The following is a 25,806-nucleotide window of genomic DNA, read 5'->3' as shown; positions in this document are numbered from 1 at the left end:
TTTTGATGAAAGATTACGGGGCACATGAATTTAAAAACATAATGATGAGCGCACGGAAATCATTTATAACAAATACTGCAATATTCCATATAAAAATAAGAATTGTCGATTTTGATTTCATGGTGACTTTATGCTTTGTTGATATTTTAACCCGGAATATCCCATTAATTTTTGTCCGTGTGTATACTGACATTTAGTTTTTTAATCAAACATGTCCATTCATCTAATAAATTTCTATAAGAAAAGATTGAAATCCCAGTGTAACCCAGATATTTTCCTCACTTCCTCATTACCTGTGCGATCCTTGTGTGTTTGCGTGTGTGTTTTATTATAATGCTATCTATTCTTTGCTTGCACACTATCAAAGGGCACACCTTATCGCACATGCACACAAAGTTATGTGGGCCGGACAGCATTTGCAGAGCAGATTTATTGTGTGTGTGATTGTCAGAGAGGGCAGCAGATAACTCTGACTACCCATCCACGCATCTAGTTGTCTCAGGCTCGGTAAATCACTTGTGCTGTTTAGAGCAAGAGGCAGTGTGGATACTGATAAGCCGAGTGTGTGTTCTTGTGTGTGTGTTTGTAAATCAGAGCTGATGAATTGTTTCTGGGTGCGGGCAGGAATCTCAGGGGCGCTCTGTGACGTCTTCAGACACCCGCTAAAACAATAAAAGGAGTTAAAATGGCAGCTTTTATTAGACCACTGCCCTTTTGTCGGTCTTCTACCGCAACACCCCTCGTGAAAAATGTTTTATTGTTGTCAATATGGCTGTTTTAAAATGTATGCACCCAGCTTGTTTTGAGCTCTATTCTGGTTTACATCTCAAATAGGCTGAATAAATCCATTTTAAACAATGGTGTCACACTTAAGCCCGTCCCACTTGGGAATTCGAGATATTAGGCGAGAAAATTGTGCATTACTTGAACGTGCATGTCTCAGCAAGCCATATTCAGCTTGAAATCAGCTGATGGTGATAAAACAGTGATTCATATAGGGAGAACAAATCAAATGTGCGTGCCCCTTTTTTATTGATTGTGCTGCTATATAATTTATTTCAGGCTCATACAGGGTTAGTGATTTTATGGTATGTTATTTTATAAAGCAAATTTATTAAGTGGATCAATGACAAATAGAGTGTCTACTACAGGAAAGAAAAGGAAACATATTTAAAAAATCTAGTTTAAAACACGTGCCAAGTTCTTATAAATGTATTGTTTGTGTTCACGTTTGTTTTGTATGCTTTTGAAAAACTTTTGTGCCATTTTCAAGAAAAGTTATTATTTAATGACTCAAAGGCCCTGTTTACACCTGGTATTAAGATGTGTTTTGGTCGAGGGAGACACGTTCCTGTTTACATCTGGTGTTTTAATCCCTCTTTTGTCCACTTCTGTCCTGGTTTCTTCGAGGACAAGGTCTATGAGCAGGTAAATGTATGGGCTTTTTCAGATCTTTCGAATCTAATGGACGAAATAAGCTCATGCAATTTGCATATGAATACAATAAGAGAGCAGCAGCTTTCGTTTTTGCTCTGATAGCCTCAAGCCCACGCCAAACACTGCGAGTGTGTGTTAGAACATTGTGCTTGGTACATTTTTCATCTTCAAACCAAACTTGGGTCTCAGCCAACAAAGTTTCAATCCCGCCTGGCTAACGCACTTTCCATAATGTTTACGCAGTAGGTCAGTAGCAGAGAGTAGGTGGTCTTTTGTGGCTGTTCGAATGTATTCGACACATAAACATTACACTACTACACTACATACACTACGAAAGAAATCCAGTCGAATGCGTTTTCGATTAACTCTAGAAGAGGTTGAAAATGGGCAAGCTCAAAACGATTTGGAGCCCATTTACACCTGTATTTAGCATCGTCCACTTGTGATCCAATCGACCAAAACGCATCTTAATACCAGGTGCCTAAAATGTCATGTGGTGTAACCATCAAATACAAATAAAAAGTAATAATAAAGTAATAATTTCCTTTACGCCTTGAATATATGCAAGTTGTTATTATTATTTGAAAAAATACATATATTTTCAAGGTAAAAAGTAGTTTTTATGAATACATTTATTAATTTATAAATTGTGTTTTTGGGGAGTTGCACCACATGACAAAATGCAGTAACCTTGCCATGTCATAACTGTCATAAATTTTCTGAAATTTTAAGAGACTTACGGTATGTCATGAGGTCATTGGATCTTCTCTATGAAATCATTTCCTGTATGTTTTTTTTTTTTTTTTTAATATGAATCTGTTGGTCACACCATATGATATGACATTTTTCAAATATTAATAATATTAATATTAACAAAATAGGTTTTTTAATTCTTATATTTGTTATATTTTTTCCATGAAATGATAATAAAAGATTGTGTAAAACTACTTAAAGGTGCCCTCGAATGAAAAATTTAATTTATCTTGGCATAGTTGAATAACAAGAGTTCAGTACATGGAAATGACATACAGTGAGACTCAAACTCTATTGTTTCCTCCTTCTTATATAAATCTCATTTGTTTAAAAGACCTCCGGAAAACAGGCGAATCTCAACATAACACCGACTGTTACGTAACAGTCGGGGTGTACGCCCCCAATATTTGCATATGCCAGCCCACGTTCCCAACATTATCATTATGAAAGGCATTAGACAAGGGCAGAACGTCTGGATGTGCACAGCTGAATCAACAAACTAGGTAAGCAAGCAAGAACAACAGCGAAAAATGGCAGATGGAGCAATAATAACTGACATGATCCATGATATCATGATATTTTTAGTGATATTTGTAAACTGTCTTTCTAAATGTTTCGTTAGCATGTTGCTAATGTACTGTTAAATGTGGTTAAAGTTACCATCAGTTATTACTGTATTCACGGAGACAAGAGAGCCGTCGCTATTTTCATTTGCAGTCTGTATAATGCATAAACACAACTTCATTCTTTATAAATCTCTCCAACAGTGTGTAATGTTAGCTTTAGCCACGCAGCATAGCCTCAAACTCATTCAAAATCAAATGTAAACATCCAAATAAATGCAATACTCACATAATCTGACGCATGCATGACGAACACTTTGTAAAGATCCATTTTGAGGGTTATATTAGCTGTGTAAACTTTGTTAAGGCACTGTTTAAGGCAAGCACGAGCTCTGTGGGCGGAGAGCACGGGATTTAAAGGGGCCACAGCATAAATCGGCGCGTTTATAATGATGCCCCAAAATAGGCAGTTAAAAAAATTAATAAAAAAAAATCTATGGGTATTTTGAGCTGAAACTTCACAGACACATTCAGGGGACACCTTAGACTTATATTACATCTTTTAAAAACATAATCTAGGGCACCTTTAATGATGTTTATTTTTCATGAATTTCATCTTTGTAATGAGGCTTTTATCTTCATTATGATATCGGAACAGATGTATAACCATGACATGTACAGTATCATTTTATACCCCCAAAGAAATTCACATCTTTTGCCTCACGAATAGGTGTTTCAAGTCATTTTATGAATCATAAATACTAGACTTTTCTTTTTTTAGTTGGGCAGATACACACACACACACACACACACTGCTATCAGTATCCTGTTATGTGGTTGTGGTCTCATCTTTTAAATCATTTGTTCATTGTTGGCGACCTTGTGTGTGTGTGCAGGGGCTCCTGGGATCATTTCCTCTCCATACCCCGGGGCGGCTGGTTTCGCCCCCGCTATCGGTTTTCCTCAGGCAGGTAAGCTTTCAGTCACATTCACACTCACAACACATCTCAGTAATGGAGGCAGTGTCGTGCGGCTCATGCCAGCATTCAGACTGAATAATTGGAGGTATTACGGTGTCATCACCCGAGCCACTTGCAAGACACATCTTTAGATTGACACCAGCAAAGTGAGCAAAGTGAAGAGGGAATGAACACAAACACAGAAGTATTGACTTCACATTAGAACAGATTGAGCATTGTGCGCAGTTAAAAAGCTTTGCATTTTGAATTGGCTACTGATTAGTTTGCAACCTGTTTTGATCTATATGATCAGTTAATCGAATTTAAGTGTTCCTGGTGTCATACTGCTCTTCAGTTACTTATTTCATCACTGAAATACTATTTAGTAGCTAAAGGTTACTGTATTTAGAGCTTCTTATAGACAATGTGGAATATTATTTACATAATATAAGAGAAATATGTTGAATATTATTTATATTTAACATTTTAATGTTAAATAACATGTACACTACTTTTAAATAGTTTTTGAAAAAAATTTCTCTTCTGCTCATCAAGGATGCATTGATATGATCAGAAATACATTAAAAACATTAATATTGTGAAATATTACTACAATTTAAAATAACTGTTTTCTATTTTAATATATATTATAATGTAATTTATTCCTGTGATCAAAGCTGAACTATCAGCTTCATTACTCCAGTCTTCAGTGTCACATGATCCTTCAGAAATCAATTCTAATATGCTGAGCTGATGCTATATCTTTTTATTTGAAATCGATATAAATACATTATAAATGTCTTTACTGTCTTTTGATCAATTTAATGTCCTTGCCGAATAAACTTTTTAATTTCTTTCTGAAAAAAAATAATAATTTATAAACAGTAGTGTATTATTTAACATTTATTTTCTTAAAGGAATAGTATACATAAAAGTGGTAATGTCATCATTTACTCACCCTCATGTTGTTCCAATAGAAATAATTTTCTCCACCTCTGACACAACAGTTATTTTCTGGTAAAATAATCAAAGCCTCGCAGTCAAATAATAGTACCATTTAATATTATTATAGCAAATATATCAATATTTTAAAATCAAATCTCAGTGTACAAAGGTCCCGCCCTACGTTACTTTGCGCAGATTTTTTAAAAACATTTTGTTCTTCACATATTAAGTGTGTTTTGAATGCTGTTTCATGTTGTCTTTAACTCCCAAGCTTGGGCTTTGTTTTCACACTCCTGACCCTAATCTTCTGTGCTGGCTTTATTTAAACCTCTTACTACCCTGACCATCCAATTCAATGTTCATTTGAACTAAAATTACCCAGCATGCCTGAACATGTTTAATAAGCTATTACAAGAAGACCTTACATAGTTTATTTGAAAAAAAGAAAAAAAAAAAAAAGAAAAAAAACATCAACAGGTTGTAAAAATAGATGATTGTTCTAGAGCATTCCCTTCCTTTCTCTTACTTTCCTCTCTGTTACTTCCTGTCTCCCGTCTACCCATCCCATCTGCCCTCTTCCCACCGGTCTGGTCAGGTCTGTCTATGCAGGCGATGCCTGGTGCTCTGGGACCTCTCACCATCCCTTCATCAGCAATGACAGGACGGATGACCATCCACGGCATGACCCCCACTACCATCCACTCCGTGCTCCTCGTCTCCAACCTCAACCCCGACGTGAGTTTCCACCCCTACCCTCAATACCACCTTCCCATGAGGGCCAAGCCACTCATCTTGCAACCAAACTGTCAACATTAGTGACTAATCTCTGTGATCTAGGCATCTACAACAAATATACAATTGATTTGGCATAAAATTGATGATGTCTGTAGGAAATAGTTCAAATTTAAATAAATTTCAGGATGCCTACATGCAAGTACATACACTTAATATGAAGTGGGTCCGAATTTACATTTCCAAGTGCCCTTCAAAATGCATTTGCCCTTTTTTAGACCATAGTGGATTTTCAAAATCAAGAGTCTGAGCCTCAGACCATTTCACAGAGTATTTTCAAGGGTGGTCTATTATTGTGATATCCTTGATTTCCAGTAAACGGCATGAAAAAATGAACTGGACAAATATGCTGCAGGATAAACCAGACTTTAAATCGATTAATTCTGCTCTGCGAGACCTTTGCATCCCTACTTAATAGTATTATAACTAAAACAAATTGTTTTGTTTTTTTTCCCTCCACAAAAGAAGGGTTTTTATATGTTGACTTCAGTATGATAATGAGTATGATTTAGCTGATACTGAAAATGGTTGTGTGACACTATGAATTTAAAGCACCACATTACTTATTAGGGTTTTGGGGACTGTATAGTGCAGCTTCATATAACATGGTGAAATTTTAAGGGTTTAGGTTTTTATTTTTTTTAGGGGGCTCAAGCATGTAGCGCCGAAACACTTTTGTAATTGTTTGAATTTCCAAGGATCAGCATTCTCCCCTAAAAGTGATTGGGCAGACCAAAACGTAAGTTGTAGAGACTTGAAACTTTAAGGGATGGTAGTATCCATCCCTGGAGTCAATAATATATATATATTATATTGTATATGTGAATCGAAATTTTATAAAGTCAAAATTTCGATTCACGTCCACCACGGGACACCAAAACGTTTGAAGTGGGCATGGCCACTTTTACTAAAACTGGGGGGGATCCAACCCAACCCTGTCTATTGACTTTGTATTGCGTGAAGCTGCCTCCTTGTCATTTCTTGCTTCTAACTAAAGACAGAAAAATACCTAAAAGCTGCTGTCTGACAGGGTGTACAACAAACAAGCTAAAAAACCCCGAACTAAGTTTTTATAAGCTATGGAACCGTAAAAGCCAGCTTTTAAGGAGACAAAAGTGGATACAGGCAATAAGACATGAAGCATCAGCAGGAAGAATGGGTAAATGTGGGTAAATTTTAGTTTCTCAATATATCTCCTCCTCTCAGGTTCACATAGGGTGTGGTGAAATAATCCTTTGACATGGTTAAAAATAAGTTATGTTTTTATTTATTTATTTTTTTTAGCATATCCTGTCACCGATTTTGTTCCCTCCAGTGGGCGTAGTTCTCAGAGTAATATGACACGTTGCGCTCTGTCTCAATTGCTTATAAAAACTTAGTTCTAGTTTTTTTAGCTTGTTTGCTGTACACCCTGTCACATAGCAGCTTTTACACATTGTTCTGTTTTTTGTTATAAGTCAGAAATGACAAGGAGGCAGCACAATACAAAGTCAAGCCCTAGAGGCCTGTGAGAAATTCAAAAGAAATCGGCCACCGGGGGGCACCTTCGCGTTTTTCACGTGCGTAAAGGATTGTATATTGCGCCATTTTTCACACGTTCACAAAATTCATACCACATGCTAGAACTCCTCACTCCTCATATTGGAGATTATTTCAAAAACCTACTTTCATGAACTAGTCCTAGGTTTTTGGCTCAATCTAACTGTTAAAAAGCTTTAAAACGCATATTTCCTTAGTAAATTGCCTGTTTTGTCTGTAAATGGGCTTTGTAAATGATCTGTAAATGATCTAGGTGGTTACCCGCTTGCTAAATAAAACATAATACATTTTTACACATGCTTAAAGGCCTTCCCCGTTAATTGCTGTATATTTGTGTTTACTCTTTGTTGTGTCTGAGCTACTAATTAACCCACAATGATTTTTGATAGTAGGCCTATAGTTGCTGATCTAAACATTGGCATCCAGAAAAAAGTATATATAAAAATTCTAATATATATCTTATGGGTCATATTTCTTTCCTAGCCATCTACAAATCATTTTTCCAATTATAATATTGATTATTATGAAATGCTCTTTACATGTATATATTAATAATGTTAAATGTTGATGGAAAAAAACGTCGTTACAAACCTGGTTTGAACGTTCAGAGACATATAGGTATAACAGAGAAAACTATATTTGCTGCTTTCACGATTTCTACTGAAAGTATCAATCTATGTTGCTGCTCTACTGTTGTTAAAACGCTTTACGTCTTTAGCGGGAGAGAGAAGCAACATGCACGGCGTGAAAAGGGCTTGAAAGCATGTTTGGCTCTACATAAAAATATTAGAGGATGTTGCTCCAAAAGACCCTGGTCTGGTTGGAACCAAGCCAGGGTCAGGAATCGGACCGCGGTCTGCAATTTGAGGATGCCTGATATATATTTGGTCTGCTATTTGAGGATGCCAGATATATATGCATACACTGATGTGTAATAGCATTGGCCTCATACTGTATATCAGTGCTGTCTTTAAAATGATTCTTTTCAGTCCTTTGTTTAAGCCGTATGAGCTAATCCAGAGCTATAATCATGCTTCTTTATTCAGTCAGTCTCAGCAGCTGATGTCACAAGATACTTTCTTCATTTAATTCTGCAGCATTAGTGGTCAGCATGTAATGTTGAAGTGTATCAATCTGTTTTCGTTTCTTGATACATTTTACACTTACTCATTTAACCTTATTCCAGCGCTTTTTACATTTTAGTACTGAGTCATGTCTTTGATAATGTTTCATCTCTTGCAGAGTATATCACCACACGAACTCTTCATTTTATTCGGTAAGGACAAATTTATTACTCCTCCTGTAGATTAGATGTGCAGACGGCTGTTTTCATGAAGGCAGTAGAGGATAGAGGGTGAGCGATGAGGCCATTTCCTTACAAATACACAGTCGGGAGATTATTTTCAGATTGTGTGTTGTGTTTCCTATCATACGAATGGTAGAAATTTTCAGTATTACACACACGCGCGCGCACTCAGTGTGTGTCATCGCTATTGTCCTCACAATTTAATAACTGTCAACATCAGAGACAGACCTTAGTGTGACTGATATGCTTTAAAATCACTATGTTTGCCCACTCTATGAGCATGTGAGGGGTTACTGACGCCCTCTGCCTTCAATAATGAAACACTGAGATCTGCAGATAACGTATTATTTGCTGTAAATTGTGTTCACACCATGTTTTAGCACAAAAAAAATATACATCTCTTTTATCCCGGCAGGAGTCTACGGAGATGTTCACAGAGTCAAGATTCTGTTCAACAAGAAAGAGAATGCCCTAATACAGATGGCAGATGCCACGCAAGCCCAGCTCGGTACGTCAGGCATTACACAGAAATCCTTTTCATCTTGATATATCGTCTTCATCCTTTGATCAGTTCCCTTTATCTGTGTATTCTGTGTTTGTATTAGACTTACATACTTATCTTTGGTGGATGTAGCTGGTAACATGAATGAAATATTTATAAAGATAACGTTTTTCTGCCTCATAATGTCTCATAATAATTCCTTTTGTAGATACGCAGAACTATTCTGATGAAATTTTTGCAGCATTTTATAATAGATTGTGAAATAGAGCGAGGAGAAATAAAAAGAAACTTTGAAGGGACACTTCGCACTGCTTGTTACATAAATGATACAAAATGTGTGTACAAAATGCACTCAGAAAATGAGTGACATATTTAGAGGCAGTGGGCATGTGCGCAAAATTTGTTTGTTGAAAAACTGAATAAAAAAATCTTATGCTTGAGGTTTTGTTGTTCAAATGTAAGAGAAAGATTTGTTCAGTGTAAGAGTGTAATATGATGTGTCTCAGCTTATCTTTAACACATTATATCATGGTTTATTTGTTAAGCGATGAGCCATTTGAACGGTCAGCGTCTGTATGGTAAGGTGATCCGTGTGACCATCTCAAAGCACCAGACGGTGCAGCTCCCCAGGGAGGGTCAGGAGGACCAGGGCCTGACCAAAGACTTCAGTGGGAGCCCGTTGCACCGCTTCAAAAAGCCCGGCTCCAAGAACTTCCAGAACATCTTCCCCCCCTCCGCCACCCTGCACCTCTCAAATATCCCGTGAGTGACTGGCAAACACCCAGTTTGTTACAAAAAATACACGGTTTGGTCAGATGTTGCAACAAAAAACTGACCCCATTTTTCTAATTTCTCACTATTAAAACGTAGAAAGAATCATTGCTTATTTATATTATTTAATTTTATTAAATTAAACTATATTAAATAGTTGTTTTAATTAATTTTTGAAATAAAAACTTTATTTAAGCTACTCCAGTTGTCACTTGAAAAATAAACATTGATGTGGTCATATAAAACTATATGATATGTATTATATTAGTTATAGTATTAAATTGCATATGTTTATTTTCCAGAAAAAGAAACCGTATTGTGATGCATATTATTAGAGTGATGTAAAATTACTCATACCATGATATATGATTATTATTCATATCAACCCACCATTGTTATATGATATATCGGTTGTTTCACTCCATGAGAAGTCTTCCATTATTCTTTGAATTATTGTTGGCATCAGATAAGGTGCTATTTTTTGTCCTTTGTAAACGTTATATTTTTGTTCCTTTCCTTCCACCCCCAGTCCCTCCACCACAGATGATTTTCTGAAAGACCTGTTTGCCAGTTCTGGATACACAGTCAAGGCCTTCAAGTTTTTCCAGTGAGTTCTCTTCACATTTGTTTATTTTGTTATCACATAGGGAATAGTCTGCTTGTACCTTTCTTCCAAGACAACATGGCCGATAAGGAAAACACAAAACTCATGTGTTATAAACTATGTCTATACCATCTGCTAGAAAGAGGCAGAACCTGATTTCACCAAGTACAACATGTTCCAGGATCAACAAAGATGTTGATCCAGGAACATGTTGTACTTGGTGAAATCAGGTTCTGCCTCTTTCTAGCAGATGGTACAGACATTCCAGTCAACCAATCAGATTTGAGGGACAAGCTTATAGTCTATGTCAAGTTGCATCTAATTCAGCAAAATCAGGACATGCTAGAAAGAGAACAAGGATTTTAAATTTACATTGAATAAAATGTGAACATATGTGTAGCTAAACTCTGGAAGAAGGTGGCCCTCTAGAAGTAGGAAAGGATGCCCTCCATTTTACATTGACTGAAGTTGTGTCTTTTGTAAAGAAATTATGAGATATACACTGCCGTTCAAAAGTTTGGGATTACTGCTGTTTTTTCTTTTTTCTTTTTTTTTTTTTTTATCAAATAAATGCAGCCTTGGTGAGCAGAAGAGACTTCTTTTAAAAACATTCAAAATGTTACCAATCCCAAACTTTTGAATGGCAGTGTATATACTTCATAGTTAAATCACATAACATTTTTAGAGTCATTAAACTTTAAACTTTTGTTGTATAAATATTTTTCAAAACCATATGAAACCAACATGAATACAAAGAGTACATCTCTAAGGACTTGGCACCTGTGTTTTAAGCTAGTTTCTCTAAATATTTTTGAACTATTTATGTCATTGTCCTTATGTCCAGCTGATCCTAAATCAGGGCTTGCGATTTGGCACTTGATCTTGTTTCATGATCACCCAGTGTCTGATTTTCACTATCCATATGTGATTAACAGAAAGGACCGCAAGATGGCGCTGATCCAGCTGGGTTCGGTGGAAGAAGCCATTCAGGCTCTTATCGTCCTCCACAACCACGACCTGGGAGAGAACCACCATTTGCGAGTGTCCTTCTCCAAATCCACCATTTAGCATCCCCTTCACTACAAATGCACCCTTTCCCCATCCTCCCCGTTCCAGCCCTTCTACCTTCAGCAGTCTGACTGTTTCATTCAGAGAAAAAGACTGACTGACAAACTCAAAAAAAAAAAAAAAAATTACAGATATTCATGGGGTAGTTTTAGAAATTTTCCCAAAAAACAAAAAAAACAAAAACAAAAAAAAACAAGCAAATAAGAGACTACTGCAGAACCTTTAGACAGTCTGAGAGTGTGTTTTACTCTCACGACACCAGGGCTGGAGACACATGGGATATCCATGACAATGTGACGTTTCTGGGAACTTCCGTGTCGAGGAAGTAGGACTCCCTCTATGGTCTATTGGTGAGGACTTTGTTGATGTGAAACGCAAACTAACATGAGGTGAACATTCTCAAAAAAAAAGTCAATGCTGAGGAAGTTTCTTCACCGCACACTTGCCGATTACATTGGAGACTGACACTCCTGTAGCCCAATGGCCTTGTTACCCCAGACCCCAGTGAGGGCGGAGTCTCTTCTGTGCCTCCCCCAAAACCCACACCTTCATTCTCATTTGCTGTTTTAATGGAGAGCCCCATTTCCTGTGGGATGTTTTGGACGCACGGTCACCGTCGTTGAATGTCGCTGACATCATCATTAAGGTGCTGCTGGAAAAAAAAAAAATCTGTAGCGATGGCCTCAAACAATAGGCTTGTGCTTTTCTTCTGAGTAGCATTAAAATAAGACTGCTATGGATTCAAGAATGGGTGCATTTAAAATTCAATTGCAGCTGTTTCGGCTTACAAACCTTTTGTTTCTCGGCACTTTGATTGATTTGAATTGAAGACAGGCACCGTGGGGAATGTTTGGCATCCTCATATCTGTTTACTGTGCAAAGATGTATAGCCAGATGGTAGGCATCTGTGAATAGATAGTGAATGGCGTGATGTTTTTTTTTTTTTCTTGTATAATGGAAATTTTTTATTGGACAGACCAGCCTTTCGTGGGCTCTCTGCACCTGCAAAGCTGTCAGAGAACATCTGCGTGCAATGGCGCACAATGTCGTTGTCCAGTCGATCGGGTTCCTCTGAACCGGGGCGACTGTTTTCAAACATGCACGATCATTCCGGAACACTTACGGCCAGCTGTCAACCCTACTGGAACGCTCCAATCAGCAACGCCCAGCCTGATAGGAGGCTCCGCCTCCTCCTAAGTGAAATTCTCAATGTGAATGGTATAGCCCGTGATCTCGATGGGAAATTGACGATTTCCTCCATTCTGTTCCCCTTCTTGCTCTTAGTTGAGTCTTTTCTTTTCGTTCTACTTATTTTCTATCTTTCCACACAGGGGCAGAAGGTTCTATCCTCTGTTCTTTCACTCCTCGGCTCTGTCCACAGGTGTGAGAGTTTGCAGCAATGGGCACTGTAGAAACCGTAGTGAAGCCCATTTAGTCACAGCAAAAAAAGAGGGCGGCACTCTCTTTTGCCTTGCAGTCCCTTACTAAATGCCTCTGCATCTGAGCAAACCAAATATTAACGGATTGAGTGAGTCGAATGACACGGAGATACCACCTAGTTCCCAAAACCTAGTGAGCTGCTACTTAGGCAGCTGCCTTCTAAGGCAGTATCCTAATCGCCATCAAAGCCCACAAGTGACTGATCTGTAATGCTCTAGAACTGACTAATAGCACAGAGGTCCACAGGATAATCGGCTCCAATAGAGTCCAGACCAGAGGTTTTCTTCTAGAGGTGGAGATTGGAGAAGGTAAACTCTGAGTCTGTATCATTGAAAAAAACTGTCAATGTGAGTCTTGTAAGCCAATAATACAAAGACCCTGATATCATGGAAATACTCACTCCAAAACTGGCATCTCCTCCAGGAGGAGGCATTCTGATTTTAGTAGAGTTAGATGTTAGCATGTTGTTAAGGTAACTCCAATTGTAGAAATACATTGCACACGCCAATATTGGCTTTCCTTGAGCTCATTACAGTGATAGAGTTCGAGGTTAGCATGTTGCTAAGCTAATAATGCGGTAGTCTAACACTGTGTCTAAACTGGACACAAAGTGAACCCATTATAATTGGTTATACAGTCTATGCTGGATGCAGTGTGACACAACACAGACAGTAAACAGATGCCTGTTCTGTTTCTAAGGCACTCCATGTGCTTGTGCTACTTCTGACAACTTTCGCTTTGATGTTCGTTGTAGAAAACCTCATGCTGTAATAAATGTAAAAATTCATAGCGCATACTTAATATTTGCTTGTGCTATGTATTGCATAGACTGTCTCAACATTAGCTTAGCAACATGCTAATAGCAAACTCACTTTAGTGGAATCAGTTGATTCATATAATTGATTAATTTTAGTGTTTTTAGCCTGATTCAAACTCTAGTTAAATTAATCAGTTTTTAATTAAACAATATTATAGATTTTTTCAGTATTGAAAGAATTCAAAGTATATTCATAATCTTAATCATAATCGACATTTGTGTTGATTCGCCCTCCATTATGAATTTGAAGGAGCTTATCAGAGTACATTCTGGGATTGCCTTATCCACAAAAGATACATGCAATGCTGCCTTAGAGTTTGGCCAAAATTAGATATCTTAGAAGGCTGGAACAGCCTTTGTGTCGGGATCGCGCCTGTGATGCCTTAAAATGTTGTCTAAGTAAGCAGCTTACTAGGTTTTGGAACATGGCAATGGTGAGCACATACAGAAGCTGATCCTGTACATGTATGTGATTAACCGGCTGTATCAGGACGCTCTAGGATATATGATGTCTCCCTTGTGCGTACGAGCGAGGTGCTGTCTCATTTACTGAAAATCTGGCCTTAACATTCCAAGGAGGGTCACCGTAGACCCATTGAGTAGCATCTAAAGGGAGCAGCTTCTGTGCCTGTGCGCTATATCCTCTGTCGAAGTTCGTTTGAATCACAGTTATGAAACAAATCAACAATCTTCATGTTCATGCAAGGCAAGGGACAGTGACTTTTTTTGTCTTTGACTGATTTCACCTGAAGCGATTCGAAACTTCGCTTTCACTTCTCAAAAGAAATTGAATTTTGTTGAAGTTTACAGTCTTAAAGCAAAACTATTCAGGTCTATATATCTTAAGGATTGTCAAGATTTTTTGAGAAAAAAAAAAAGTTACTTATTTTTGGTAATTTGTTCTTTTTTATGGAAGAGAAAAAAAAATCAAATTTGAAACCTCATCGGGTTTTTGTACCACTATAATCATTCAAGAAATCATGGTGAAAAAAAAAAAAATCATATTTACTGTGTATTTACCTAATTTCTTATTACGTGCCTTATTATGTGTTCATAATCAAATAGGTTTTAGAAATTTTACCTGAAATATCTTATGTACTATTTTGTGGGATTGGTGAGAGGGTTGATTTATTTTGATCTTGATTTTTCTTTCATTTTTTTGTTGTGTAGCTCTTATAGATGTGCATTTTGTGGGGACTCAGTACCATGTGGTCTTAATATGATATGAGATGTAAGTTATGATGTATGGTGCTGTGAATGCTCTTATTAGACAAATGAACGGTGAACTCAACAATGTTCAGAGCGTGCTGTGGGTCTCTATTCTCCCTTGCAGATGTGTACATATGTGTGCTAGACCAGCGTACCATTGTTACAAACAGCCTTTCTAGGCCAAGTCCCTCCATCTCTGATATAAATATTTCACAATCAGAAACCAAAGTTGCTGTAAAATTGCATATTGTTCTGATTAAATAGTATACATTTCTGAGCACATCTGTAAAGTTTTTTTTTCTTTTCTAAGTGATCACACACCTGGCGAACGACAAAAACGGGTGACTTGCATTGATGGAGGCACCCATTGGAGTTGGGCTCATTTTTTTTTTTTTTTTTTTTTTTACTTTGGGCCAGTAAGTAACCACATCAGGACACCATAGCAATGCATTAAAACCACTCCGAACATCTTTGCAACCATATAGCAACACTCTAATGTGATGTTGGCGAGTTTTTCAGTGAAAACCCGTGGACTATGAGGCTCGATGTCCTCTTCTAATATGATTACGATCCGTGTAAATTTGCCTCACGGAGACCCAGAAGCCCACAGCATTCCCTCTGAGTGTTCAGGTCTGCCTTCCGTTTTGCTATGGAGTGATGCTGATGTCTGAGACCTCCACCTGTGTGTGTGTGTGTTTTGGAGTATCTTATTTACTGTACCTTATAATTGATTCATTTTAGGGGTTTTGGCCTGTTTCGTTCTTGCTCTGTTGTGATACTTTTTGTTCTTTTTTGGGGGTTTGTTGATTTTCTTTATTAAGAGTGTGAAAACTGGTTCAAGATTGTTGTCTGTCACTCTGCCTCTTCACAACAGCAGTTCTGGGTCCGTAACGTCCACTGATGTGTGCGAGCGGGAGCGATCGCTAGAGGTCGGGTCCGTCGGAAGCGTTCGGAAGGTGAAAAAAATATATAGCGGCCGTGTAGCGGAGCGTCGATCTGCTCCCGGCCGCGATGCTTTTTATTTATCAACAGGAGAAAAGCCAGACTCCATAAACGTGTCACAGAAGTCATTCGATTTTGTTTCTCAAAGCAAAATGTTTCCAACCACGTCTTGACTCAGGCAACAACGTTCCGCTGTGTTGTAAGACATTTTCTCGTCGATATCCGCGCTCATTCGAACAGTTCCACACGTGTATGGTTTTTTCCAGGTTTTTTACTGAAAAAGTCACAAATAATGCAGGACCAAAGTTTATGTGCCTTTCATCTAGCTTATTTGTAACTTATTTCCTGGCTGTATATCAGAAACCGACAAACTTCTTGTATTTTCCACTCTCGATCATGTTACGAGTCTGTTTTCCACGTGTCTCGCAGTCTGTTCTCGGTTTGTTTCCCTCAGAAAGGTCAAGCCATATCCTTTCCCCCCCTCGAACTAGACTCATTTACGATTGTGAATGTGTTACCGGGCCCTTACGACTTCATTCGAACAGCCTTATGCTTTCAGTATTTCATGAATAGCTCCGGATAGTCGCCACCATCTGGATAAGCGGTTACACTTTTTGTCTTATTTCGTCATCAGTTCCATTAAAAAGCTTTACTCTAAAACGTACGAGACCATAAAGATAAACCAACCACTGAAACCAAAGGACTTGATTGAATTGGAAATGATGCAGCACTGTTCAGACTGAGATATTTTATTGCTTTATTACGATGCAATTGACCCTTACAATCTCAACTTCAAATTTCAGCCATAATGCTTTCTATTTTCTTCTCGAGACTAAATTTATGGGCTACGAATATGCTAATTGACCTGTATAATTTGCATAAAAGGGAGGGGCTAGACTAAATTAGCTAACTGAGGTGTCGCTCAAGCACAGCGCACATACAGAAGTGCCTGAGTTGATCTCAGGATGCTTTGAAATACATAATTTATAGTTTTTATGAATGTTTCACTACCAAAAGGAAACAAATGCTGTACATATGTGTTCCCTAATTTTATTTTATTGTTTTTTTTTTTTTTTAACCTGGCCAAAAAAAAAAAAGAAAAAAGAAGAAAAAAAAAAAGGTTTTAGGGAACAAGATACAAACACAACAATATGAACTGGTTTTTATATTTATGGAAATTAACATTAAAAACACAATTTGTCTTCTGTATTTTGATATCATACCAGTAACAGCTTTCATTTGTAAAGCAGTTTATGTGACTTGTGGGAATTGGGGAGAGACATGAGCGTATCCAGTTTATGAGTTTGATGTAATAAATGCAAATAGAAGATAAACTATTAAAGAAACATATTTTCTAATTTTTGCAGTGCATGATTGAGTGGAGATTTTATTTGTATTTTTTGTAGAAAGCATTTCTTTTTTTTTTTTCTGTTTATGAATGGCTTATTATTATGCATAATCATTATTAGAGTTATTATTCTTATTCTTATTACCCACCCTGCTGACGTTTTTCCTAATCAACTTTAATTGTAGCATGCCTTGAATAAATGTCATGACATCTGTACTTTCCTATGTCCTCTGCGTCTTCATGTCTTTCCTTCTGGATTTGTCCTTAATTCAGCAGACTTCCTTCCATGTTCAATGCTCTGCAAACTCAGCTTCTTCCGTGCCTGTATTTGAAGAGAGAATATGATTTGTGTTTGTAAGAGTATTGGAATGGTTGTAACCTTCCTCTTCCTATTCCTCTAACCTCTTCTGTTTATGACTAACTATCACTCCGCTATCTGTTACTCTGCCTAAACCTGCTGGACAGAAAAGAATTTCATTTAAACAAATGGTTCACCCAAAAATTTAAATTTCAGCACTGACATTTTTAAACATCTCTTCTTTTGTTTGAGTTTATATCTCACAATCATGACTTTTTTCTCAGAGACAGAGATAACTATTTACCTTTTTTATTATTATTATTCCATGACAGAAACAAGCTTCCATACTTTTGTGTTCCACAGAAGAAAGAAAGTCTCAAACAGGTCAGGGCAAATGATGACACTTTTGGGTGAACTATCCCTTTAAGGCGTTTAGCAAAACGGCTTTAGCATTGTTGTGATAAACGGTTGGCAAGCCTGTCATTTGGAACGCTACCTGGTAAGAAAGAAGTGCATTATTACACCCTGATGTAACCTCTCTAGACTTGTTTACTTCCGTATAAGAAAATAGCTTTGAGATCAGGAAGCAGGCTGATGTTTTAGAGGCCATTAAAATGAGTAATGAATGTGTAACAAAACATGATGGTTATATTAGAGTTGATTATGAATACAGTCCTAATTTTTAGAAGAGCACAGAAATAAATGTCAGACAATCATCAAAAGGACAAACTCGCTTGTTAATTAATATTTCACTGTGGTAAATGACAGTTTACAACCACAAATTTACTTTGACTCAGCCTATTATTCAGTGGACCGCAAAAACTGCCTAAGCGAAATTCTCTCTCTCTCTCTCTCACACACACACACACACACACACACACACACACAAAATCATTAAGAATAAAAAATAACCATACGAAATAACGAAGGCATTCGCCCAAATGAGCTTGCAACGCAGGCCTAATTATCATTACAACAAAGTAGCTTACTGTTTGAAACGTTAGCGTTTCATGTAACTTATCGATTAAATAGCGTGCGTAGGAGATATTCTTAAATATAATTTTATATAATTTAATTTCAGTAAATAAACAATGTATGTCAGGCTACAAGAGCCACTCACGTCAGGTCATGAAGAAACGTTTCATTAGACCACTAGAGGGCAGCACACACACACACAAAGTTCAGCAGGGAACATGAATGAAATAAATTACACAAATATATTTTAAAATACATATTTGCATTTTGCACAAAATTATATTTGGTATATATGCTTAAGCTATCTGCAAATTCAGTTAAATGATGCGTTACACCAATCGCATTGTTTCTCACAGGATAGCCTACCTATAAAGAAGAAATATTCTTTCTTTCTTTATGTCCCCAAAGGGCAATTAGTTTTGCAACAAGACCAGCATACATGCATACAATACAGTTTACAAAACATTAGAAACACATAAAAACAACACAAGACAGCAGCCAACACAAACATCTACTTCCCACAGCTCCCCTATACCCAAATTTAACAAAGAAATAGCAGTGGGAATAAATGAATGTTTATATTGAATAGGCCTATGACGTTTTCAGCTCCAACTTAAATGTCAAAACGACCTGCAGAGATGCAATAAACAACCTTTAGTTTGGATAAAACATAACTCCCTTGAGATTAAAAAAAAAAAAAATGCTCATGGCAGTACACTGAAGGCGCGCAAGTGAAATATCTCTCATGCTCATTTAAAGAAGCTTCATATTAATATATTACAGCTGGCATATAGGCTAGTAATTTTCCACATCAGCAACTGCCGAAAGATGAAAGAAACTAGATACACTAATGAATGCTTTGATAAAAGTTTCATTTCCTTTAAGATTAATTTTCTCCAAATTGGCCTCCTCCATCTCTGCCACTGTACGCTTATTTTTAAAAGACAAGCTGATAAAGACCATCTCAAATCCCTCATGCCAGTCCTGTTCGGCCCTGATGTTTGTAAAATATAATAGATAAAACTAATTTAACATAATATGTTATTATTTGTTAGAAAATAAAAAATATATATATTTTTAAAATATATACTACCATTCAAAATTTTGTGGTGAGTGAGATTTTTTTTTATTTTTTTTTTATAATTTTATCCAGCAAAGGATATTGAATTGATTCAGAAGTAACAGTAAAGACATTTACTTTGTTACAAGAAAATTCTATTTCAAACATTTCCACAAATAAAATAAAAAATTAAGCAGGTCAACTATTTTCAGCATTTATAATAACAATAATTGTTTCTTGGTCATCAGATCATCATATTAGATTAGATTAGATTTCTGAATGATCATGTGACACTGAAGACTGGATTATTATACCCTGATGTAACCTCTTTAGATTTGTTTACTTCCTTATAGGAGAATAGCTTTGAGATCAGGAAGCAGGCTGCTGTATTAGAGGCCATTAAAAGACAGAGAATGTCAATGAATGAATGAATAAACAAACACAAAACATGATGGTTATATTAGAGTTGATTATGAATACAGTGCTAATTTTTAGAAGAGCACAGAAATAAATGTCAGACAATCATCAAAAGGACAAACTCGCTTGTTAATTAATATTTCACTGTGGCAAATGACAGTTTACAGGCACAAATTTACTTTGACTCAGCCTATTATTCAGTGGACCGCAAAAACTGCCTAAGCAACATTTTCTCTCTCTCTCTCTCTCACACAAACACACACATGTTTGTTTTTGTGAATTGTGGGGACATTCCATAGGTGTAATGGTTTTTATACTGTACAAACTGTATTTTCTATCCCCCTACACCTAAACCTACCCATCACAGAAAAATTTGCACATTTTTACTTTCTCACAAAAACTCATTCTGTATGATTTATAAGCCTTTTGAAAAGTGGGGACATGGGGTAATGTCCTCATAAGTCACCCTCTCCTTGTAATACCTATGTCATGCCCATGTCATTATACAAATCTGTGTCCTGATATGTCACAAAAACACGCGCACAATGCTGAAATTTAAACTTTACAAAAGTTATATTTTAAAATATATTTCAATAGAAAACAGTTATTTAAATTGTAATAATATTTCATAATATTACTGTTTTACTATATTTTTATCAAATAAAATCAGACTTGGTGAGCAGAAAAGACCTTTTTTAAATGGTGTTTTTAAAAATATTTTAACAAAACGTGATGTTAATAAATTAATATTTAATAATATATTAATTATTATTTATTAGTAGTTATATATATAACTACTAATATATATATATATATACAGTGCCCTCCACAGTTATTGGCACCCTTAGTAATTTTGAGCAAAAGTAGCTGTGAAAATAAATCTGCATTGTTTATCCTTTTGATCTTTTATTAAAAAAATTCACAAAATTATAACATTTAATTTAAAGAAAATAATTGAAAGTGGGGGGAAACTTACATTATGAAATAAATTTTTTTCTCCAAAACACGTTGGCCACAATTATTGGCACCCTTTTATTCAAAACTTTTTGCAACCTCCTTTTGCCAAGATAACAGCTCTGAGTCTTCACCTATAATGCCTGAGTTTGGAGAACACCTGACAAGAGATCAGAGACCATTCCTTCATACAGAATCTCTCCAGATCCTTCAGATTCCAGCTCCATGTTGGTGCTTCTTCTCTTCACTCCACTCAATTTCTTTAGAGTTCAGGTCAGGAGGCTGAGATGGCCATGGCAGAAGCTTCATTTTGTGCTCAGTGACACATTTTTGTGTTGGTTTTGATGTTTGTTTTGGATCATTGTCCTGATGGAAGATCCAACCACAGCCCATTATTGGATTTCTAGCAGAAGCGGTCAGGTTTAGATTTTTTTTATCTGTTGGTATTTGATAGAATCCATGATACCATGTATCTGAACAAGATGTCCAGGACCTCCAGCAGAAAAATAGGCCCACAACATTAAAGATCCAGCAGTAGATTTAACCATGGGTATGGGGTACTTTTTATCCATGTGTGCACCAAACCCATCTGGTGGGTTTGCTGCCAAAAAGCTCTTCTTTTAGTTTCATCTGACCATAGAAGCCAGTCCTGTTTGAAGTTCCAGTCTTGTCTGACAACTGAATGTGCTGGAGATTGATTCTGGATGAGAGCAGAGGATTTTTCTTGAAACCTTCCCGAACCTTGTGGGGATGTAGGTTCTGTTTGACTCAAGACTCAACTAATCTCTGCAATTCTCCATCTGTGATCCTTGGAGAGTCTTTGTCCACTCAAACTTTCCTCCTCACCGTGCATTAGGACGATTTAGACACACATCCTCTTCCAGGCAGATTTGTAACATGTTTAGTTGATTGGAACTTCTTAATTATTGCTCTGATGGTGGAAATGGGGATTTTCAATGTTTTAGGTATTTTCTTACAGCCACTTTCTATTTTGTGAAGCTCAACAATCTTTTGCTGCACATCAGAATTATATTCTGTGGTTTCGCTCATTGTGATGAATGATTAAGGGAATTTGGCATTTGTGTTTCCTCATGTTTATATTCCTGTGGAACAGGAAGTCATGGCTGGACAATTTTATGTTCATGATCACCCTGGTGTGCTAAAAAATGTAAATATGAATGGGAATATACTTCAGAGATATTTTACTCATAAAAAAAAAAAAAACTAGGGGTGCCAATAATTGTGGCCAACATGTATTGGAGAAAAACATTTATTTCATAATGTGAGTTTCCCCCCACTTTCAACTGTTTTCTTCAATGAAAGGTTAGAATTTTGTGAATTTTTTGAATGAAAGATCGAAAGGATAAATAATGCAGATTTATTTTCACATCCACCTTTGCTCATATTTACTAAGGGTGCCAATAATTGTGGAGGGCACTGTATATATAATATATGATTAAAACTTTTTTCATTTTTTAATTTAATTTTATCCACCAAATCAAAGTCACATGGTCCAGAAAATTTTATATATATATATATATATATATATATATATATATATATATATATATATATATACCGAAATATATATATATATATATATATAATGTTGAATAAGGTTTTTAAAAGTGTAAAAAACATAATGGATACATAATTTTAAGTTTTATTAAGTGTTAACAATGAGATTGTGTTTTTTATAATCAATTAACACTGCTTTTGTCATTTTGTCCACAAGATGGACAAAATTTGTCACCAAAAAAGTCATTCGTTTTAACCGAATGACACTTTTGGTTATACCGAATGACGATATTTTCAAACAATGCTAACAGGCAGATAGCTAGCTAGCTAGCAAAAGGACAATCAAACATTTTATAAAATTTTTAAAATATTACAACATTTTCCATGTTTTACAGAATGACCTGATGTTTCGGGACATGCGTATGAGCAAGTGAAAACATTAATTTTTCAAATAGTTAAGAGAGAGTTAGTTGCTTTGCTTCATGACCATGTGGTCCTTTGCAGGTGTCTGAATGATGTCACATCCTGTCACATGATATTGACCACATGACTTGATCCAAAATGGTCCCTTTATATTGGTTACTACAAATGACATCAATGAAATTCATTTTTCCGGACATTCTCTCTCGTAACAAAGCAACAACTTCTACACATAATTTCAATACAGTTTTGCATGTTATGTTAATATATGATGTTATACAATCATGCCAGAATAAAAAATATGTACATTACTTAAATTTTAAGATATTTTAATCACAAATGAAATGGCTGTATTGGCCTTTGGACGGTTAAACCGAATGACCTTCTGACACTTCGAAATCTTTAAAATAGCTTTATATGTAGAAATTATAATTAAAACCTTTTGGATTCAATAAAAGAGATCCAGTTGTACTACCTTAATTACTTTGGATGTCATGTCTTTGTTTTTTATTATTATTAAGGACAAAAAAAAAATGACCCATCACTTCATTAACCCATATATATATATACACACACACATAAATAATAAATAAAAGTGATTTATTATTTAAGATGTGTGTCAAGATCAATAAATCATTATAATTGTTGTGATATGGCTCTTTTTTTGTTCTTAAAGCTTGGAAGAGCCATCCACTTTCATTGTATGGAAAAGACCGGCTAAGACATTCTTCTAAACTTCTCCTTTTGTATAAAAGTGTGAGTAAATCATGACAAAATAGGTAATTTGTGGGTGAACTATTGCTTCAGTATGGCAGAGTTTATGTGTGAATGGAATCAATCATTCCAAGTCAATCATTAACATCTACTGATGCGATAATTCATAATAAGAGTAGAAATTACGATTCTATCTGCAATGAGATCCATTTACTCACTGGACAGAAGTGTGCGTGTGTGTGTGTGTGTGGCCGGCCGGCAGTCATCCGTTGTTCAGTTCATAGCATCTGCAGCTGCAGGAGACACGAGCTGTAAAGGAGCAGTCTTATCTGACACAAGCCATCCAGCCCTAATTACAGTGACACATTGCTACAGCAGATGGCTCAGTGGGACTGCCAGTATCCAACACATACACACATGCCATCTCAGATTTCTCACTCCCCACTGGAGACAGTCACTAGATGAGACAAAGATACCTCTGTGTGTGCGAGAACGATGGATGCCACACCCAGATTACATTACCTCTAACTCTGCCTGATGCCTTACATGCTCTTATCCACACTGAGATCCAAACACAGGCACCCAGCCTACTAATGGCAAGGTGCAGGCAGAATATGACGCTTATGAGAAAAAATGAGAACAATGCAAAAAGGAATTTGGACACGAGTTTTGTGTTCAAGTAGACAACATGAGCTAGTCACAAAATCAGATAATTGCAAAAATAAAAAGTACATTTTTAGAAGTGCGTAAATATAATAATAAGAAGAACATTTACATTAAAAATAACATTAAATTGCAAAAATAAAAAGTAGATTTTACAAGTCTTTTCAGCAAAAAAGTAAATAAATCTAAATAATGTATAAATGTATAAAAGATTTAACTTAAGAGTTTATTCAATTAAAAATACATTTTAAAAATCTCCACTAACTTACAGTAACTTTTAAAACAAAAATGTTTAAATTGAAATTACTAGGTAAAATATATATATTTTTTTCAATGTTTAAAACATTATCTGAGCATTCCAACCAGCCTGACACACCAATGTTGACTCAGCCAATCACGTGAGTTCAGGGTGGGGTTATCTGTTTGTTAACCAATGGCGGATGAGAGCGTGTTCAGTATTATTTATTTAATTATTTTTGTAATTCTGTTTGGTGATGCTAGTGACTTTCGAACTGCCATACTAGGATGGCATACTTAATGCATACACCCTTTTTTAAATAATAAAATTATGTGAAAAGAATGCATGATACAAGTGTTTCTCAACTGGTGGGTCACGCAGTGTGTAGTCACAGAAACAACAACAAAAAAAAAACATAATTCTAAATGTTCTTCTGATGCCAGACTTATATTTTGAAAGACATGTGAACGCTTTAGAGCCTTTTGTTAGACGCAGTTTAAGTAAAATGTGTCCGAGAAAAATGCTGTCCTGATTGAGTATCAGTGGTTGGATGAGATGTTGTAAGTGTAATTATTCTAAACATTATTTTCATAACTTGTTACAAAATAAAAAGTCTCTCACCTCATAAAAACTAACTTTCCTGTCCTGTCAGAGATTATTATTATAAGACAATATGCTATTTACACTAAGTGAAAGTAGCATATTTTCTTAGCAATATATTCTATTTACACTAAGTGAGACAGCATTTTCTTAGCGATATGCTACCTACACTGAAAATATCAATAGATTCTATTTACACCATGTAAATGTATCAGTTCTTTGCAAAAAGAGTAAATAGTAATTAGATGTTATCTATACTTTATATTGGCAGATACTATTTGCACCTCAGGATGCAATAATATCATAGAGTGTAAATGATTATATTTATTAAAATATTAAATGGATGCTGCCCTCCCTACACCTTCCCCTAACCCTACCCAATAAACACTTTTAATTTTATTAAACATCGTTCAAAGTTTATATCCGCTTTTAGAACATTATTTTCATTTTTATTGAAAATAAATGCGAGCTCTGTAAAAGGTGGATTCAAACCCTCATCGACTGCGTTAAAAACTTGAGTGGCCAAACCAGACATTGCTGGGCCGGAGCTAGTGCAAATAGTGTTTGCCAACAAGGGATGGGGCAGAGCAAATGAAATTACGAGCAATGTTCTAGTTACGTTGTCAATTAGCTAGTAAGTCATGGAATTACCCAAATGTACCAATAAATTATGTAACTGGTATGTCATGTGTTAGCTGGGAAGGATTTACATGTTCATTCTATTCATCAGGATCAGTGTTCATGTGTTTTATTAACAGTTCCTGTTACTGTTGTGTATTTACAATGGTAATAACCTTAACCCAAAATACCACTTTATTTTAACTTTGTGTCATTTTATATATTTTTGATGACTGTTGTGGCTCATACAAACTTACTAACTTTATTATATTAACAAAAACTAGTTTGGGACTGCTATTAAATAGCCTTAACTTATACTGTTATTCATCCGTGTTT

The 25,806-nt window shown here is 36.0% G+C and overlaps 1 protein-coding gene across 9 annotated transcripts in view; it reads left to right on the top strand.

Annotated features, from left to right (window-relative positions):
- Nucleotides 1-17,005, top strand: part of ptbp3 (polypyrimidine tract binding protein 3) — an 82,634-nt gene extending 65,629 nt beyond the window's left edge. For 8 of the 9 annotated variants that reach the window (XM_048174567.1, XM_048174598.1, XM_048174599.1 and 5 more), the window contains 7 exons: nucleotides 3,650-3,724; nucleotides 5,244-5,392; nucleotides 8,231-8,264; nucleotides 8,710-8,802; nucleotides 9,342-9,558; nucleotides 10,097-10,174; nucleotides 11,107-17,005. In XM_048174567.1, the coding sequence (XP_048030524.1) occupies nucleotides 3,650-3,724; nucleotides 5,244-5,392; nucleotides 8,231-8,264; nucleotides 8,710-8,802; nucleotides 9,342-9,558; nucleotides 10,097-10,174; nucleotides 11,107-11,239 (779 nt within the window). In that variant the 3' untranslated portion in view covers nucleotides 11,240-17,005. The remainder of the gene's footprint in view (nucleotides 1-3,649; nucleotides 3,725-5,243; nucleotides 5,393-8,230; nucleotides 8,265-8,709; nucleotides 8,803-9,341; nucleotides 9,559-10,096; nucleotides 10,175-11,106) is intronic. The other variant, XM_048174577.1, reaches the window with a different exon arrangement.
- Nucleotides 17,006-25,806: the final 8,801 nt, after the last annotated feature.

This window comes from Megalobrama amblycephala, linkage group LG2 (genome assembly GCF_018812025.1).
Source record: "Megalobrama amblycephala isolate DHTTF-2021 linkage group LG2, ASM1881202v1, whole genome shotgun sequence".
In the NCBI taxonomy this organism is placed as follows: Eukaryota; Metazoa; Chordata; class Actinopteri; order Cypriniformes; family Xenocyprididae; genus Megalobrama; species Megalobrama amblycephala.
The sequence above is the reverse complement of the archived record's forward strand: the minus strand, read 5'-3'. Positions and strand labels throughout refer to the sequence as shown.